Genomic DNA, 18,230 nt, shown 5'->3' on the forward strand with positions numbered 1-18,230 from the left:
CATCCACACACATGCATTATGCAAAGCTTTGCAATACCGCTTCCCTCCGGTCGACCCCTCGCCCCGTCACGGTGGACTCCATTGATTTCAGACCTATGGGCTACGGGGAAGCTATGTGCATAAAGCATCTCCCTCACACTGGAGTGATTTAGAGGCCGTTTGTGTGTTCAATGGAAAGCCATTAAATTGACTGATGACTATAAGAGTTGGGTTTTCATATCCAGGCTTGCTTTAGAACCTCGGCATCCTTGAATACAAAACGCTGGTTGCATGTCAATTGATGTTCTCTCAGATGTGTGAGCAATGCGTGTTTCAAGAGCGGACAGGAAATGGGTAGAAGACTACTTAAAGAAATCATTCTATGCAGCTTCAGAGCTATGAGCCAGCATGACTGTCCAGATCAGGCAAAGATTAGAGCTCTGATTGATAAGTGCATAGGATGTACTCAACAGTAAATGCCATTTAAAACGCATTATCTAATGGCATTATCTAAAATTCAAATGGCTTATTCAAAGAACAATAGATTGGATAGAGATTAGATCTTAATGTGAACAACTAACATTTCAGTTCTCCTGCTGAGGTCAGCGATTGTGATTTCATTTTGGGTCACAGAATCACAATGGTATGCATGTACATGGACATAAATATTATATTTAATTATCATTATTTCTATATATATTAATAATATTTACTTATACAATTCTCTATGAAAAAACGTGGGGTAAAATAAGCATTAAAAAAAGATTGAGGGTACGTTTGCACGACAACAAAGTACTGAAAACGGAAAATTTTTATCTTTTGTGTTTTACGTGTACCGATGACAATGTTAAAATGATCCCGTTCACACGGATCTGCGAAAACAACAAAAATGCTGTATTCTGCTGACAGGCCACTAGTGGCAATGTCACGTTACACAAAGAAACACTACGCGCGTATAGACTGAACATTTAATACGTATGCATGATGTCACTATTTTCACAAATTCACATTTTTGTGGTTTACACAGTAACGATAACGGTATCATTTTTAAAACCTTGGACTTAAAACCAGTTTCAAAAGCTTGAGTTTTCAGGCCCTTAAAATAATGTTGTCATGTAAATGAATGGCCAAAACGTATAAAAAGTTCCATTAATAGCTGAAAACTGTGTCATGTAAAGGCCCCTAAATTATGTCGCTCCTTCTAAGCATGAAGTGGTGGGCTACAGGTCTGTTCCGATCTGAAAGGTTCTTGACCAGAAAAAACAATGATAAATGCAAATAACAAAAAGCAACTGCTAATATAATCATACCTGGATAGGTTACCAAAATAAATTGGTTTATAAAATTTGAAAGTGATGAGAAAACACTTCTCATGCCAAACTATACAGTAATTTGGTGCCAATTCATGTCACTTAGAAGTAAACTAATGTAATATTTGGCCTAGTGCTTTTGTGTTAGTCTGGTTAATTACACTTCTGCTGTTATATAACATATTTGCAAGTTTTCCTATTCCCCTCATGTCAGGTCAATAATTTAACATATTGTTGGGCTTACGCAGATGATGGTAAAGTTAATATTTTTACAGAAAAATGATATTTTGTTCCTTCGGTACAATAAATAATGTTGACAAAGCGTTGCATCACAAATGCAATGTAAAAAATCAAGTTCCTGAGGCAAAACCAGTTGGAAACCACTGCTCTTAATCAGGTAAACCTATTAATTTAAGGGTGAAATAATTGTGTTGTAACTTATCATTTACTGATGAGTAAAAGCAAGAATGAGAGCAGAGATGCAAGCACAAATATTGATTTACTGAGATCCAGGATCAAATTCCAGTAAAATTATCAATACAGAAATCAAAGCTGGGGTTTTAATATGACAATTTAATGCAGCTTTTGAGATTTGCTAAATTACAAACTTGCCCTTTAATAAAAGAAACACCATTAATGCAGCGGTCAAAAATAGGATGTCTAGTGAATTAGTGACACTGAGGAGAAGGGCATCAATAAAGGGGCTTTTTCTGGTTGTGGTCAGTACTATCTAACTGCTGAGGGCAATTCTGATGCCCCTGAGACTCGCTCCATTGTGTCCCTGCTTTTTACAAAACCAGCCCGGCGCTTATGCAGGACGGCCACTGATTAAACCACTGGTGCCTGGAGCTTTGAATCTGAAAACACTGGTGCACAATGGCCGCTATTGTCAGCTGATTTTCCTTCTATTAATTCTAGGTGACAAAAAGGGTGTCAGGATTTAAAAAAGAAAGACAGCCAGGGGAAAAAAGCCCATCTGGAGAGTTTACATTATATATAATGCCCCAAAATACGAAGATGAGCTTTATGTTAAAAGGTTACATTTTAAACAGCAACTTATTGTGATATTATGCATGCAGTCAGCGTAAATGTCAGCAGGTGAAAGCATACTATTAGCTGAGTCAACAGTTTGTAAAAAAGGTCAACAAAGCCAAAAAAAATTGCATTAATAACCAATTATATTCATAACTATACTAACAAACAAGTGTATAAATTAGCCTTCAACCTAAAGTCACTAAATGGTGCAATTCAGGTGGTTTAACTGCACTAGTCTTCACTTGGAAACATCAATTATCCAATCCAAAAACAATGAACATGTTTCTAAAGGTCTGGTAGGACATACAAGACAATAAATAAGATCACAACACCATGCAAGACTTTTCAAACAGGCCTTGAGTCTGAAAGCCCCCCTTCGGTCACCATACGGGACAGTACAAACAGCGGGGCTCACCGTTGCCTTCCCAAGCCGCATGGATTAACATGTGGCTTAAAACATTACAATTGGCTTATCATTGCCCGTAGAGAAAAACCCATACACATAGCTATCAAAGGCCAAGCAGTATCTAATTTATTAAAACCAGTTTCTCTAGTTTATGAGAATTTGTGGTCACCACAGACCCCTGATGAGAGTGATGTTATATAGGGTGGGGTTCACGCTTCCCTTATATTGTCTCACCTGATCTGGTGCATCAAAAGATGGATGCCTGCCTTAAGCCCGAGCAAAGTGCAAACCCATTCAAAGAGGAGTTAATATATGCACACAAATCAAAATAGCCCCATGCATCAGTTTATTTGACAGGAACACATCGGTAGTTTCATTTTAGCATCCCTACACTGCCTGCATCTCGTAAGCCTCCAGAGGCCATGCTTGAATCTCCATCATCAAGATGCACACAGCAAATGTGCAATATCTGCAACAAAGATACAAAGTGAGCATGCTTTTATTTACATGCAACATATTAAATAGTGAATGCATACCTAAACAGCCTTTTCCTTTGCCGGACACACAGTCAGTGTTCTGCGGGTGGGATGACTGGACGGACCCCAGCGCTGGGCTGATGATGATGGTCAGCAGGCAGAACACAGACAGTTCTGGTCCGGTCCTCCATATCAGCCCGGTGCCCACCGACATGGTGTCTCTGTATCTCCTCTTTGACCTGTTAAATGAAGGTGCAGGGGAACAAAAGAGGAGCAATCTGTGATGCTGCGGAAAATATTCCAATGTTTCCCTTTTAAAACGTGTTTGTGTCCCAGAAAGGCCGAGTGAGCCTTGTGAGCATCACTCCGGTTAAAACCAGCCTTCTATTTCGATCACAAGCACATTTGGACAGATTCGCTGTTGTGTGTGTTGCATGAGCTAGTGCGCGTCTCAATAACAGCTCGCGGATGCCTCTCGGTCTGTCTTTGTGTGCATCTCTCGCGCGTCTGTTTTACTAGGTGTGAGAAAATCCGACGCGTATCGCCTGTTTTCCGTCCTTTAGAAAGCCTTCGCTCTTCGTTCTCTTCAATCCTTTCGTTTCGGGGCAATATCGCGAATCTCCTTGCCCAAAATCCCAACAACAAAGGGTCGGCACGGATGGGTTGCAGTCACGTGACTCCTGAACCACCTCCCCCAATTCCCAGAGGAAATGCAGGACCCCTGAAAATCTGAAACACTACAGTTGGGTCATTATTCGTATGCAGTTCAGTTCATTTTCATTTGGCAATCATATGTCTCAATCAGTGGTTTGTTGTGGACTTGTGAAATTAGTTGTATTAGGCTAATATTGATTAATAGTTTAATTTTCCATTAGTGTTATCTTAGTATCATTCCCTATTATAATTTTCAATTCATATTTTGAATAATATTTTATTTGAATATTTTCCATTTTCATTTGAGCTCAAATTTAGGTAGGCTATTTTGTTGTGCTTTAGTAGTGAAATGAAAATGAAATGAAATATGTTTAAGTTACTTTATTTTATTTCTGTTAATGTTGAGGCTATTTTATTTAATGAAATGTTGTTTTTTAAATATTTTTAGTTTAGGTATTTTAGTAGTTTTAGTAACTATAATAATCATATTACACAGATAAATACATTTTTATTATTATTATTATATTTTCTAGGGTTTTTTTTATTCCCCCCTTTCTTTCTTTTTTGGAACTTGATGTGTGGAACTTTTTTTGGTCACCATAAGCTTTCACGTACATAAAGAGTAAAAAAGCCAGGATTAACAAGATAGTTGTGCATGCTCTGCTGCAAATCAAATGTTGTGATTTGGCGACAGTCATGATGCAATAAGCAAAAGGTTTCTATAATTTGTTTTGAAATTATTTTCCACAGATGCACTAAACATCATCTACATTAGAACTGTCACCTATTATGATATTTTATGTTGTTTAATGACAGCTCCGTTTAAATGCAGTTTGTCGAGTTATAATATACACACAAGGGGCCATTAAAGGATTTAAATACAAACAATGCACACAGTAATACGCAATAAAATCCTCATGAAATGTGGTTGGTTTTTGATAACCTAAACCTTTATAATTGCAGATGCACCATATCTCAATGCTTTGCTGCAGGGTTGTTAATCATAATTTGGTCTGGATGCTCCGGCTGCACTAGTGGTGTCGATATTGATCCTGAGGCCACACAAGTACACTATTGATCTCACTGGCAGACATTTAATAGACTGAGTTACAAAAAAAAGACAATCCCTGTCGCTCAACCAGCAGTATGTGAGCGGTTTATATTCCTCCAAACTATCCAAAACAATCTTCAAGCATTTCAAAATGTCTCGTGCAGCTTTTTTTTCTTTCTTTTTTTTCTTCTTTTTTTTCAGTTCAAAACAACATTAAAAAACTTGGATATCTTTGGTAATGTATCCGTTTGTGCATGTATAAGCTCATAGTTTCTTAAAAAAGGGATTTATTCTGTAAAACGTAGAGCACGGATCCAGACCTGCCTAAATCACCTCAATCGAGGTCCACATATTACTAAGGCAAACATGCAGGTCACAATGTGAAATATTAGCATAATGCCCGCCCAAAGGCATACTGTATGCAAAAAAAGACGCTGTGTGTTTGGATGCAAAAGCAAAACCTAACCCATTTGTTCAGAATCAGTGGTTAAGGTTTATTTGTAATGCTGTGAGCAGTGCAACTTAAAAGTTTGCTTGTGCACAGTGAATTTTACAGAGGATCAGCTTCCATAAACTGGGAGAGTATACAACGAAGTCTATATACAAAGATTACTTAGCATGTCCTGCTCAAGTCGCTCTTGCAAAGTTGTTTCAGATCGATCGGCTTGATCATCCTCATGTTCAGAATCCAACTCGGACTCGAACTGATACAGTAAAACCAATGACACATTATTATAAAAGGTAGGGTGGGCAATTTCAGAGAGGCTAGCAATAGCAAGTTAGCTTTGAAAGCATAAGATCCCACCCTCCCTTCAGTGTGTCTCTGTTGTGGAAATTATCTATTTAGTGATGAGACTGCAATGAAAACCAAACCCACTTGTCTTTTAAGAACTTTATTCTTGCAAGAAGGCCATTCACATCAGTGGCGTCATGCCCATTCAAAGTGAGGGGGCACGTCCCCCCTCAGTTTTTGCCTCACTGATATTAGCTGCGAATTCAGAGCATTAACTTAAGTTGTGTCAGTGTAACGTTATCGATAGCTAGCCTAGTCTAACCGTAAACTAGTTGGCTAACGTTACTGCCTGCCATACAAAGCCAATAAGCCATAGTAATGTTATCTGAACGGTTTTGAAACATCTGTTCTCTTTTGTCTTGTTTCAAAGTCTCCAGCTGGTTCAATGTTTTCAGTTTCATTTTATCAATTTTACCTAATTTTATCAAGGCATCGACTTGATGTTTCTCCCATAGACTGTTATTCACGGTTGATTATCATTATTGATTATTATTTTCAAATAAACGGGGTAGTGTTAACCTTATTCAACACTGATATCTGTCATACTTCTTTCAAAGTCCGTCATCACATATTAATATTAAAATAATTTAATTTCAGAGCACCACAAAGTCAGACCTCAGCACCTTTACCTTTAATGTGGGATCGTTCTTAGGTCACATACCAATTTAAAATCATAACATAAAAACGGCAATGGTACTGTTTTTAAAATCATGTGTAGTAGGCCTAAGTGTACAGTAAGTGTGTGTGTAAACATGCTTTAATGAAGTAGACTTCAAAAGCTTTTGAATTTGAGCTTACAGTTCTTTCATCAACCTGTCTTTTACATAAACTTACAAAATAGATACTTTAACTTAGTCCTCAGATAGAGGAGGGTTGCTGCTAGCTCCGTTAAGGTATTTCTGTCCCTCCCAAACTGCATTGAAATGGTATGTTTAGCAGACAGAATTTAAAAATTTTCTCCCCCTGACACCTCCTAACATGATCCATATCACCCGTCAGAAAACAATTGCAACGTCTCAGATTGTGCCCCCCCAGAATTTTGGCTAGCATGACGCCCCTGATTCACATACAGACATCAGTTTTCTGCGGCGAAGGGCAACCTTGCCTAGTGCGGGCTGCCTTTTTATACATCAATCACTCCTCACTCTGCTTTTTTCCTGTTAGAAAAAAGTCTAAAAGCTCTGGTGGACATTCCTGCAGACAGCATGCCAATTGCACGCTACCACAAAACTTACAACATCTGTGGCATTGTGTTGTGTGATAAAACTGCACATTTTAGAGTGGCCATTTATTGTGGCCAGCCTAAGGCACACCTGTGCAATAGTCATGCTGTCTAATCAGCATCTTGATATGCCACAGCTGTGAGGTGGATGGATTATCTCGGCAAAGGAGAAGTGCTCACTAACACAGATTTAGACAGATTTGTAAACAATATTTGAGAGAAATAGACCTTTAGTGTGCATAGAAAAAGTCTTAGATCTTTGAGTTCAGCTCATGAGAAATGGGGGTAAAAACAAAAGTGTTGCGTTTATAATTTTGTTCAGTGTATATATATATATATATATATATATATATATATATATATACACACATACATTTCAATTCAAATGTTAGATGTTAAATAAGGTTAGATGTTGAAACATGATTAGTTAATATACAGTCTAAAATTTCCACCACAGAATCTCAAAGACTCCATATTTCAGAATATAACTGTATGTCATTGTTCACACTGTACCACCTCAGTTTTATGTTCCCATCATATAATTGTGTCACAGTCAAATGGTCAACATTCAATGGAGCTGTAAAAAAGAAATAAAGAGTCCAGTGATGTTGTGAAGAGTTCAAGCTCAAAGTAGAAGAAACAAAAGAAAAGAAGCTTACTTGTAACAGAAGTAACAAAAGTAACAAAACGGTATCTTCCTCCACAAGACATATAGAGTGAGAAGTTGAGTCCCAGGAGACAGAACTTGAAATCTGTATCTAATGGAGCGTTACATAAGTTATAGGCACATCAAAAAGTGTCCTCATATTTTGCTACTCTTTTATGATAGAGTTTTAGACATATGGATAGGCCTATGTGTTGTCTTTACTTCCTGTACAGAGTTTGCTGCTCGATTACAAGCTGCAAGCGTTGCTTCATCACAGACACATCCCAGCTAATAAAAATGTGTTTTAAGAACCTTTGCTAACGTTCCCATTAAGGTATGAAAACGTTACTTTTGAACATTCTCAAAACGTTTTTTTTTCTTGGTGCTTGGTAAACTCTTGGGTAAATATTAAGGGAATTTTTACAAGTATTATTTTACAAGTATTAGGTGATCATCAGTTTTGAACGTCCTCTGAACCATCTAAAAAAAATAGACAGTAGAACTAGACTAAGGACAAATAAAAGGTTTCTTAAATAAATGTTACATGAATGATGAATAAATAACATTTTTGTGCAAATGTTTTGATAATGTTATTAAATACCAGATAACTTTGAACCAACATTCATTAACATTGTTGGAAGAGCGTTTGTTCATAACTTAAAGAGAACCTTGAGATATAGACTGATTTTCATATATATTTTATATAAGTAAAGCTGTTATACTGTTATAAAAATCTCATTGATTTACATTACAATCAAACTTTTTGGCCAGATATAAATATCAATATCGGCACCAAACGCCTCTGAATAGGTATGAGCTCCATATTATCCTATATCATACTAGGCTATATGAGCCATCAGCTTTTATACCAAGCTGTTATAAATTATTATACCCTTTTATAAAAGCTTGGTGTATCAAATATGATACTAAACAAGAACACTTATTGGTTTAGATGTTTTTGGTGAATCAAATATGATACTAAACAAGAACACTTATTGTTTGATATTTTTATTAAAATTAAGTTTCAATAAACTGCTCAGTTAAAAAAACTTTACAGGGTTAATGATTGAATGAATATTAAGCAGGAATAGTATGGGATATTTAAAAAAATTACATCCAAAACAAAAAATGGTAAGGAACAACAGTGGCCTGTTCTTCGTACGTCGCTAACCCAGTAGATGGATTGATTGTTGGCGATTTGGCATGATCTTGGATTGTTTGGTTCTTCGACGCTCATCCTGGACTTGCTGTCATATTAACGGGTTCGCCAGCTTGAACCTGCTCGCGAGCAGCCTTATTTCATGTTAACAGGATTAGATCGCGGCTTTTTAAACGGAGCTGATACGGGAAGTCTTTTAGCGCAGCGCGATAGTGTACTTTTTGAGAGATATCATTTTTCTCATGACTCGTGAGGATGTCGTTTACATCATTAATTTGTTGGAAACGCATAAATGTTCGACTCGGAGTCGGGCTTTAACCTGTTAAGCACTGAAGCCATTTTTGAGTTGTTTTGTCTGAGAGACACGCATAAAAGTACAGACTCATAACTCCAAAACTGTAACAAGGAGAGTCAAAACGGAGGTATTGTTTGATAGAACACTTTTCAAATTTTTTGAAAATATAAATTACATTACATTTGGATATTCTCCTGCTGAGAAACTGCTGATAAAAGACAAAAATATATATATAATTTTTATTATGATTTTGCATATTTCTTGTTTGACATGGAATAACTCTGGAAGGAAATATGGTAGCTCAAAAATTCTTTTTTGGTGAAGTCCCTCTTCAGGTGACCTGCATCTGGATACAATTTTGTGGTGATTGCATAAAGTACTCAAAAGTTACAGCATTCTGAACAAACGTAGCCTTTTTGTTTAGTCCTCTCACATTTGAAAGGCAATAAAAAATTGTTGTTTTCTGAGTGACACACAAAACTAAAGACTCATAACTCCAAAACTATAGCAAGGAGAGTCAAAAGGTAGGTATCGTTTGATAGAACACTTTTCAAATTTTTTGAAAATATAAATTACATTACATTTGGACATTTTCCTGCCGAGAAACTGCTGATAAAAGACAAAAAATAAATATAATTTTTATTATGATTTTGCATATCTTTCTTATTTGACATATAATAACTCAGGAAGGAAATAAGGTAGGTGGAAAATTCTTTTTTGGTGAATTCCCTCTACATGTGAGCTGCATCTGGATAAAATTGTGTGGTGATTGGATAAAGGAATCAAAAGTTACAGCATTTGGAACCAAGACAGGCTTTTTGTTCAGTCATTGACGCCCCCTAATGGGCATTTTTAAAATTGTTCCTCCATGGAGAATAGCTTGTCATAAACGCAATAGATTATGTTCATTTTGGGCTCATTTTAATTGTAATAGTATGCTGTAAAAAATGATGTGCCATTTTCAACGATCTGTGAATCTTTCATGAGCTGTATTGTGTTTTTGGCACATTGCAGTACATAGTAAAAAAAAGTATTTTATAGATTATGAAAAAAATAAATTCTATTTATTAGCAAATAACTAAGCAATACTTAGGAGATGTTCAAATTGGCTACATTCACTACTAAGTTCAGACTCTAAGCTTTCAAATGACACCTATTTTGTGTTAATCAAGGCAATATTTTTGAAAAATATGATAATTAATATTTGCAGCCAGGTGGCCTCCGCGGGCGGTGCCCTCAGATTTAGAGGGACTACTCAGCACTCGTTCAGAGTTGATCGAAGTTGTTAGATGCTTTAAAAAGCTGAGATTCTAAGCTTTAAGATGATACATATTTTGTGTTATCCCACGTTTGAAAAAAGCACGGATGGCTCCGGAAACATTGGAAAACACATTGCAGCCCGGAAAGATGAGATACATGTTTTTTTAGCCAAGCATGCATCACTTCGTGCGGTATATCTCGTGATCAACGAAATGGATCATGTTGTGTTTGGGCTCTTTGTAATCGTGAGAATCTGCTGTCAATAAAGATGTTCGATTTTTCACAATCCATGCATGTTTCATGGAGTTATGAGCTGAAACGTCACATCAAAACAACATAGCATCACTGCTACTGCTACTTCATTGGTGCGCATAGTGCAACGTCATGTGTTAGAAGTCCATAAGGAATATCTTTAGATCTGAGTGATGGATTATGGTGAGTTTGGGCTCTTTTTAATCTTAACAATCTGCTGTAAATAATGATGTGCCATTTTACACGATTTATGCATGCTTCATTGAGTTATGAGTGAAATCGCGGCATTAGTGCTCCATCTATATACAAGGCTCTATGTGCGCCTGTGGGGGTGCGTGTGTTACAACTCCATTAGGAATATCTTAAGATCTGAGTGATGGATTATGCTGTGTTTGGGCTCTTTTTGATCGTGAGAGTCTGCTGAAAATAATGTTGTGCAATATCCTACGATCTGTGCATGTTTCATGAAGTTATAAGCGAAAAACCAACACGAGTGCTTCACCAGTATATACTTGGCAAGGTACGTCTGTGGTATTTTTTGTGTTGGAACGCCATGGGGAATATCTTTAGATCTGATTTATGGAATATATTGAGTTTGGGCTCTTTTTAATCGTGAGCCCCTGCTGTAAATAACGATATGTCATTTTTCATGATCGATGTATCTTTCATGAAGATACGAGTGAAAAGGCCAAGTCTAAGCTACCTTGCTTGCTTTTCTTTGTGGTAGAAATCCATGAGGAATATCTTTAGTTCTGAGTGATGGATTATGTTAAGTTTGGACTCATTTTAATCGTAAGAATCTGCTGTAAATAATGATGTGTCATTTCCCACAATCGGAGTATGTTTAATGAAGTTACGAACGGAAATGTGCCTTAAATTATGCATCCTTATATGATTTACATATGGTCTCTTGAGGGGCTTCTTGTACAAAACCTCACTCAAGTTTAGTAAAAAGCCCGAAACAATTATGCTTGTTCTATTCTACTCATTGAGACCTTTCAAATGACATATGGCACATGACTATCTGAGCTGTATGATGTATTTGACATATTGTAGTATGTACTACTTCATAAATTATGAAAACATTTTTTTTCTATTTATCAGCAAATAACTCATCACTACTTAGGAAGTTATAAAATTGGCTACATTCATTGTAAATTTCAGACTCTAAGCTTTCAAATGACACCTATTTTAAGTTGATCAAGGTAATATTTTTGAAAAATATTATTATTATTTTTTATCGAAGCTAGGTGGCGCCAGCTGGCGGTACACTCCGTTTTAGAGGGATTACTCAGCACTCGTTAGGAGTTGATCAAAGTGATTAGATGCTTTAAAAAGCTGAGATTCTAAGCTTTAAAATGATACCTATTTTGTGTTATTCCATTTCAGTGGTTGCTTAGAAATTTGAATATGAATTTTTTTTCGCGGGGGGGGGGGGGGGGGGCGCCCCGTTGCCCCCGGTACCGGGGGCGTTGGTTATTAACAGGTTAATAACAGTGCAGGCAAGTTACTATTGCGATTTTTATCCATATTAGTATTATATCAAATTTTAAAAAGGCAGTTGACTGACTAAAATCTCTTAGATGGTGTGTGACTATGTTCCATATCACAAATATGGCCATGCATGACTCAAGAATTTTCAGAGATTTATGCACATTATTTGAACGTGGTGAGGAAAAATATAAATATCCAGCTCACTGTATTACATACACGTATGCTTATCCTAACAGAACTGATTTTTTCCATTAAACAGGTGATTACAACAGGATCCTGCTGGGAGACAGGTTTTTATGACCCCATTCCCTGACCCAAACACCAGTAACAATGCAGCTCTAGCCAGGACATGGGCACAAAATGAAATGAACTCTGGCCAACTAAAGGGAAGATTTTAGTGTCTGAAAAGTCTGAGGGTTGCACCTGACAGGGCCTGTGACATTGCATGGGCCATATTACACAACATTGCACCATCAGAAAAAATATAAAACATTTCATTAATGTTTAATAAAAGACAAGACAAATATGCTTAGTTCCTTGATTTTAATTTTAATTGTCCTTTGTAAAGAAAAGCCAGTGATCAAGTCATCTTTTGCCTGCAAATAACATATATTGTACTCTGTGTGAAATAATATATTAGCACTTACTCTGAAGTTCCTATGAAGCAACTATCTCTAGTGCCAGTTTTTTTTTCTTTAAGTTGTCAAGTATTTTCAAAATATTCTATTTTCAAAATACTCTAGGCTGTTTAGGTATGCATTCACTATTTAATATGTTTTCTAGGGGTAGGGGTAAACCTGTCAAACCCATGGCTTATGCATCAAAAATTAAAAGGAAAAGTACAACACTGCACACCTCTGCATCACTGCTTTGTGCAGACTCTTCTGTAGATGTGGACTCCTGCAACTCATATAGAAATAATAGGTACTCAAGTGTAAATTAAGTAAAGTTATTTATGCACTTAAAGATACCTGAGAGGGTTTCTTCACTGTCCTGTGCATTGGGGGGGAAATGGGCATTACAAAGTGTTGTAGCTACTTTCTTCCCTTTTGATGTAACATTAGAAAAAGTCCACTTACTGCACATGCTTCAGCCACTTGCTTGGGAACACATAAAAGTGTTGCTGTATTGTTTAATACTGCACAAAAGAGGAAAACACAATTTCATTACAATGAAGTGCACTGGGGGGAAATTTGATCAATAACTCATGGCAACATATTTTTTTTTACATTAACTATGTAGTTTCACAGTCACACATGTAGACTTTCACAAGTCAAAGCAATTCATTGCTACTCAAGGTTTAACAGCTGATATGACTGGACAGCCATTTGGATTATAGGCCTACTTAATTTAATGCAGCAACAAATTATTTTACAGTGTACTAGGATCATTTAAAGTTGATTTCCCAGCAGTGAAGGTGTTCTGCTCCTGGCCTCTGGCTGTGTGTCTGAGGAAGAGCTGAACCCAGGGATGCCCTACACAAGGTTCACACTCAACCCAAGGGCCAGCTCTTCTGCCTGGGTATAATGTGGGGGTGCACGACCACCACCTGTTTGTTTTTCTTTTCTTTTTTTTCTCAGCCTTTATCTTGGTTGCTTTTATAAACAGGCAAACATTTATTAACAGTGCCTTTTTAAAAGAGATTAGTTAGTACAAATTACTATTATGTAGAATATTCTAGTACTTCACTTTTACTTGTTCCCATGTTCTAGTAGTGGGTGGTGACTCTGACATTACAATGAACAAAGTTATTAATTATTTAGAAATTATTAAAATATCAAAATATATACATTAATAAGTGATAAAAACATCTAACTACAAACTTAATTTGTCTGCTAAGTTTTGCCAGCCCTCTATCTTGGCTTTTGCACATATTGAGGTGTTCCCTGGCGTTTTGATTAAGTTTTCAAATTCTGCATATCCTTCAAGCAATAACTCTTGTTCTGCTGTGTAGAAAAAAACTGAGCGCGCTCTTTGGCCACGGTGAGCAGCCAATAGCAGCGTTGCTGATCAATGTTTCTACTATCGATACATATCCCCTTTTAACCCAGCGCATGAACGCGGAATTATCTCAGATAACTCAATCCAACTATAATTATCATAACCGGCAGGAGTGTTCGAAGAACCTAATTAGCCGGATCATGATGAGCACGATGATATTATCTTGGATGTCTCGTTTGATCTCGGATGTTTTAAGCAACGTACGAAGAACGGGCCCCAGGTGTAGCCTACTGACGAAACATGATTAGATTGTATACCAACAATATATTTGCATTGTTTTAAGGGTGTGGGTATGGACGTGAAATATGATGCTGGTAGCACAATCTGATAAGTAGCATTTTTCGCTGTCGCTTTGTGCGGTTACCTATCTGATAATGGGAGGTAGTACAATCGTCAGAACACCGGCTGATGTATTCAATATTATCTGTCTGCAGTCCCGGAGGCTGCATTTTCAGGACCCCACTTCTAGGACCGCATTTCTAGGACCCTAGTTTTTTGTGACAGCGCCACCTACCGAGTCGGAGAACCGCAGTCCCAGGAACGCATTTCCAGGACCCTAGTTTTGGAGGACCGAAAAAAGTGCCACCAAGGCAGTATTTCCACCCAGTTTTAACTACATTAGAGTTTTTTTTTCTCCAAGTTTTATTACACCCAAATACTACTTTCTTTATTGCAATTAAACCAGGTTCCTAGGAATGTTGAGAAATTATTGGGTCTAAGTAGCATACTATAATAACTCAAGTAAAATAAACAAGGAATCATGTTATAGTCTTTTCAGTCACTAGATGGACCACATTTTCAAGTACAGAGGGAAGACAAGGATGACTCTGGGGGAAGATTTAAGATTGTGTATTTTACAAAATAATATATAACACCTGAACTTGAACACACAACATATTTTACAAAATAATATATAACAACTGAAATTGAACACACAAAATATTTTACAAAATAATATATAACAACTGAACTTGAGAACACACACAAAAACAAATTTGATCATGACGTGAACCACATAGACAAACTACAATGGATGGACAAACACATGGACAACATCATCACTGACTCCTAAGAGAGAGAAAGAGAAGTGATTTAAATAAGGAACATTTAGTTGAACATGTTCTACTCTCTAATTTTAAATTTCATATTTAAAAGATCTTAGTTACCACAGAGTAATGATAATGATAAAAATAATGATATCAATCTTCATACCAATTAATGTTCATAATACAATTATTGCATACTGTTCAAAGAATTGGGAAAAAAATGATTTTGATGTTGTGGGAACAAAGGTTCTAGAAACACTCATGTCAATAAAGCCCCTCTGAACTGAGAAAAAAAAATAATAGAGAGAGAGAAAATGGAAAAACAATGAGTAATTAACAAGCTTTCAGAACGAACATGCTACAGTTTATTGTGCTGTAAATAAGTCAACACAGGCTTATCATGCAACAGTTGCGTTAAATGAACGTGCTAACAATTCATTTTCCAGCATTAGAGGCTAATATATGATGGCTATGCATTCAAGACTGTTTAGCAAATCACCAGCACATTAGCAACGTTAACTTTCCAATGAAATGCATCACAATTGTTTTTAAAGTTAAACAAATAAAAATTGATTCGCATTTGATACTCACACTCTGAATGTCATTCATCTTCGCTGGTCCTCTAATTCGGTAGGTGGCGTTGTCACCAAAAACCTAGGGTCCTAGAAATGCGGTCCTAGAAGTGGGGTCCTGAAAATGCAGCCTCCGTTTTTGCAGGCAGATGCTACTCGATGTATTTAGTCACAAAACAATTTAGCAAGTATACAGCGCCACCACCAGGGGCATATACCATGAAGCCGGTTTAGGTGGCTAGCCCATGCGCGTAATTTGCACGGGGGTTACGGGGGTCATGACCCCCTCAAAAATCAGATCCAGCTAATATAACCCCCCCAATATCATCACATAATTCAGATTAAATTAAATATGAAATATTCCGAATGAATAGTTTTGTTCGTTTTCTTTATTAAATTAATTTGCCACCAAGAAAGCTAGTATTATATTTTAAATAATCTGTACCCCCCCGTCCACCGCACCGACTACTTGGTATTACCCAACCCGCTTTCTCTACCAAGTTTGTTCACTATTTTGCGCAGTCGCTGGGATGAATGGTTGGAGAAAGCTGACGGTGCATGCTAACGGTGAAGATGAAAAGGACACCGAAAGGCTGTCAGACAACGATTTTTCATTGTTGGTCGACACCAGCCAAAAAGAGGAAAAATCCTGACCAAACGGAGGTACCCCATTGCAAAGTTAGCTGTTAAGTTCATAAGTTAGCTCAGCGTTTCTCAAAGTGTGGGGGGCGCGAGCGCGGTATCTAAAATACCTAAAAAAATACGTACATTATTAGGAATTTACCACCTCCGGCTCAATTTGATATTATTATTATTATTATTATTATTATTATTATTTGTTCTTTTTGCATGGAGTTTGCAAAGTGACAAAATGAATCAAAGCACAACTAACGTTAGTCCACACTTGTATTTTCTCAGTTTCTGAATTTGATGTTATCAGAGGCTAAATGCAAACACAATTACACAGTCTTATTTCATGCAAAGTGATAATAAAATTGCACTTTCATTTTCTCTATTTGAAAGTTTTTAATGCTGTTATTTGATGTTAAGTTTTTAAAATGTGATGTTACAAACAAAATGTCTTCAAAAGTATTTAGAAGGTGGTTACATTTATTTCCATTCCAGTAACTTCACACATTACATTTCCGTTTGCACTTGTAGGCTATGCTGCTTTAATTTCTTTGTTCCTACTATTTAGTTTATTTTCTTGAACTGCTATTTCTTATCCTGGACTGCCACCTACTGGATAGAAAAGGCAACAGCCTAGTAATTATATGAATAAAAATCTACATGTTTGAATGGCCAAAAAAAAAGGATTAATCATAGGTGGTATTCCACACATTAAAATAAAGGTGCAAGCTGCACTCCAGTGTGCCACCCTGTATTTTGTAATGTATTGAGAGTTGAATTGTGCATAATACATTTGCTGCATGTAGGTGTCAATACAGTGATGCAATTGATTAATCTTTAAGTTCTTGTTTTTTTTTTTTCATAAGATATTGAACACAAAAAAATCAATTAAGTGGAAGGTGCCACTGCTGGCTAGTGTTTAAACACTTAATTTAACTACTGTGTCATTATGGCATAAATAGTCAACTGAACAGCTGCATTTACGTTAAGTAGCCTAAATCAGTAAAAGTATCACAATGTATTTCTAATACAGGAACGGCAAATTAGCATGTTACCTTTTACACAAGAAAATTCTTCAATAAATTAATAAATATGCCGCGAGTTTAACCCCCCCAATGGTAGACCCAAAGTTACGCCCTTGGGCTAGCCAGATATGTTTCAGTTTAGTTTGCGTCAACCCTGGGCTTTAGGGACCATGAAAGTGGTTTGGCTTTTAACAGTGTTCATCACCATAGTAACTTACGCTCCACGGCTAACCTGGTCCGGGGCAGGTCATGTTCTAGGCAGAGCCATATAGAGATATATGGCTCTGGTTCTAGGTAAGAGGTTGCAAACTGAACTTGGACCAATCAGCTGTGAGCAAAGTGACACATGTCTGATGCGATAAAGTCACTCCACCTGTTTCTACTCCAAATTAAAGGTCATTACATAGCAAATGATTTTTAAAGACAAAATCGTCTGGCTTTTAGTGATGCTTATTTAGAATAATAAATTTGTATGATTTAGATATTATTTATGTAATTATTATATCCTTTATCAATCACACATGTACAATTTTAGTTCATCGATTATTATTACGCAGTTTAAATGAATAAATATATAAAGGTAATATAAATACGCTTTAGCATCAATAGATGAAGCTATAAAATGACTACATGTGAGCTTAAATGTTCAATTCTCTCTATACCTTTATCAGCTGTATAAAATAACTTCACAACTTTTACTTGCACTGATATTCAGTAGCGAGACTTTTTCTTTTAGTTGTCAACTACCATCATGGTACAGGCCCCTGGTCCTCAACTAAATCTATGAAGCCAGCGTAACCCTTATCCCACAGAAGACAGCAAACCATTATGGGGCATGTTACCTTGTTTGTCCTCTTGGGACGGAGGAAATCCAATTAAGGTTGACAAAGTTGCATGGGTGGAATGACATTTAATAAGATTACC

General features: G+C 36.7%; 1 protein-coding gene across 1 annotated transcript in view; it reads right to left on the bottom strand.

The window, feature by feature from the left end:
• The window catches only part of tmeff1b (transmembrane protein with EGF-like and two follistatin-like domains 1b), a 32,401-nt gene extending 14,206 nt beyond the window's left edge, over positions 1–18,195 (bottom strand). The window contains exons 1-2 of the mRNA XM_077245222.1: positions 18,149–18,195; positions 3,267–3,445 (exon numbers count right to left, since the gene is read on the bottom strand). Coding sequence (XP_077101337.1) covers positions 3,267–3,420 — 154 coding nt within the window. The 5' untranslated portion in view covers positions 3,421–3,445; positions 18,149–18,195. The remainder of the gene's footprint in view (positions 1–3,266; positions 3,446–18,148) is intronic.
• Between the last annotated feature and the right edge of the window lie 35 nt (positions 18,196–18,230).

The sequence above is a fragment of the Siphateles boraxobius genome, unplaced genomic scaffold (assembly GCF_051911475.1).
Source record: "Siphateles boraxobius isolate OS27281-9 unplaced genomic scaffold, OSU_SipBor_1 26, whole genome shotgun sequence".
Taxonomy (NCBI): Eukaryota; Metazoa; Chordata; class Actinopteri; order Cypriniformes; family Leuciscidae; genus Siphateles; species Siphateles boraxobius.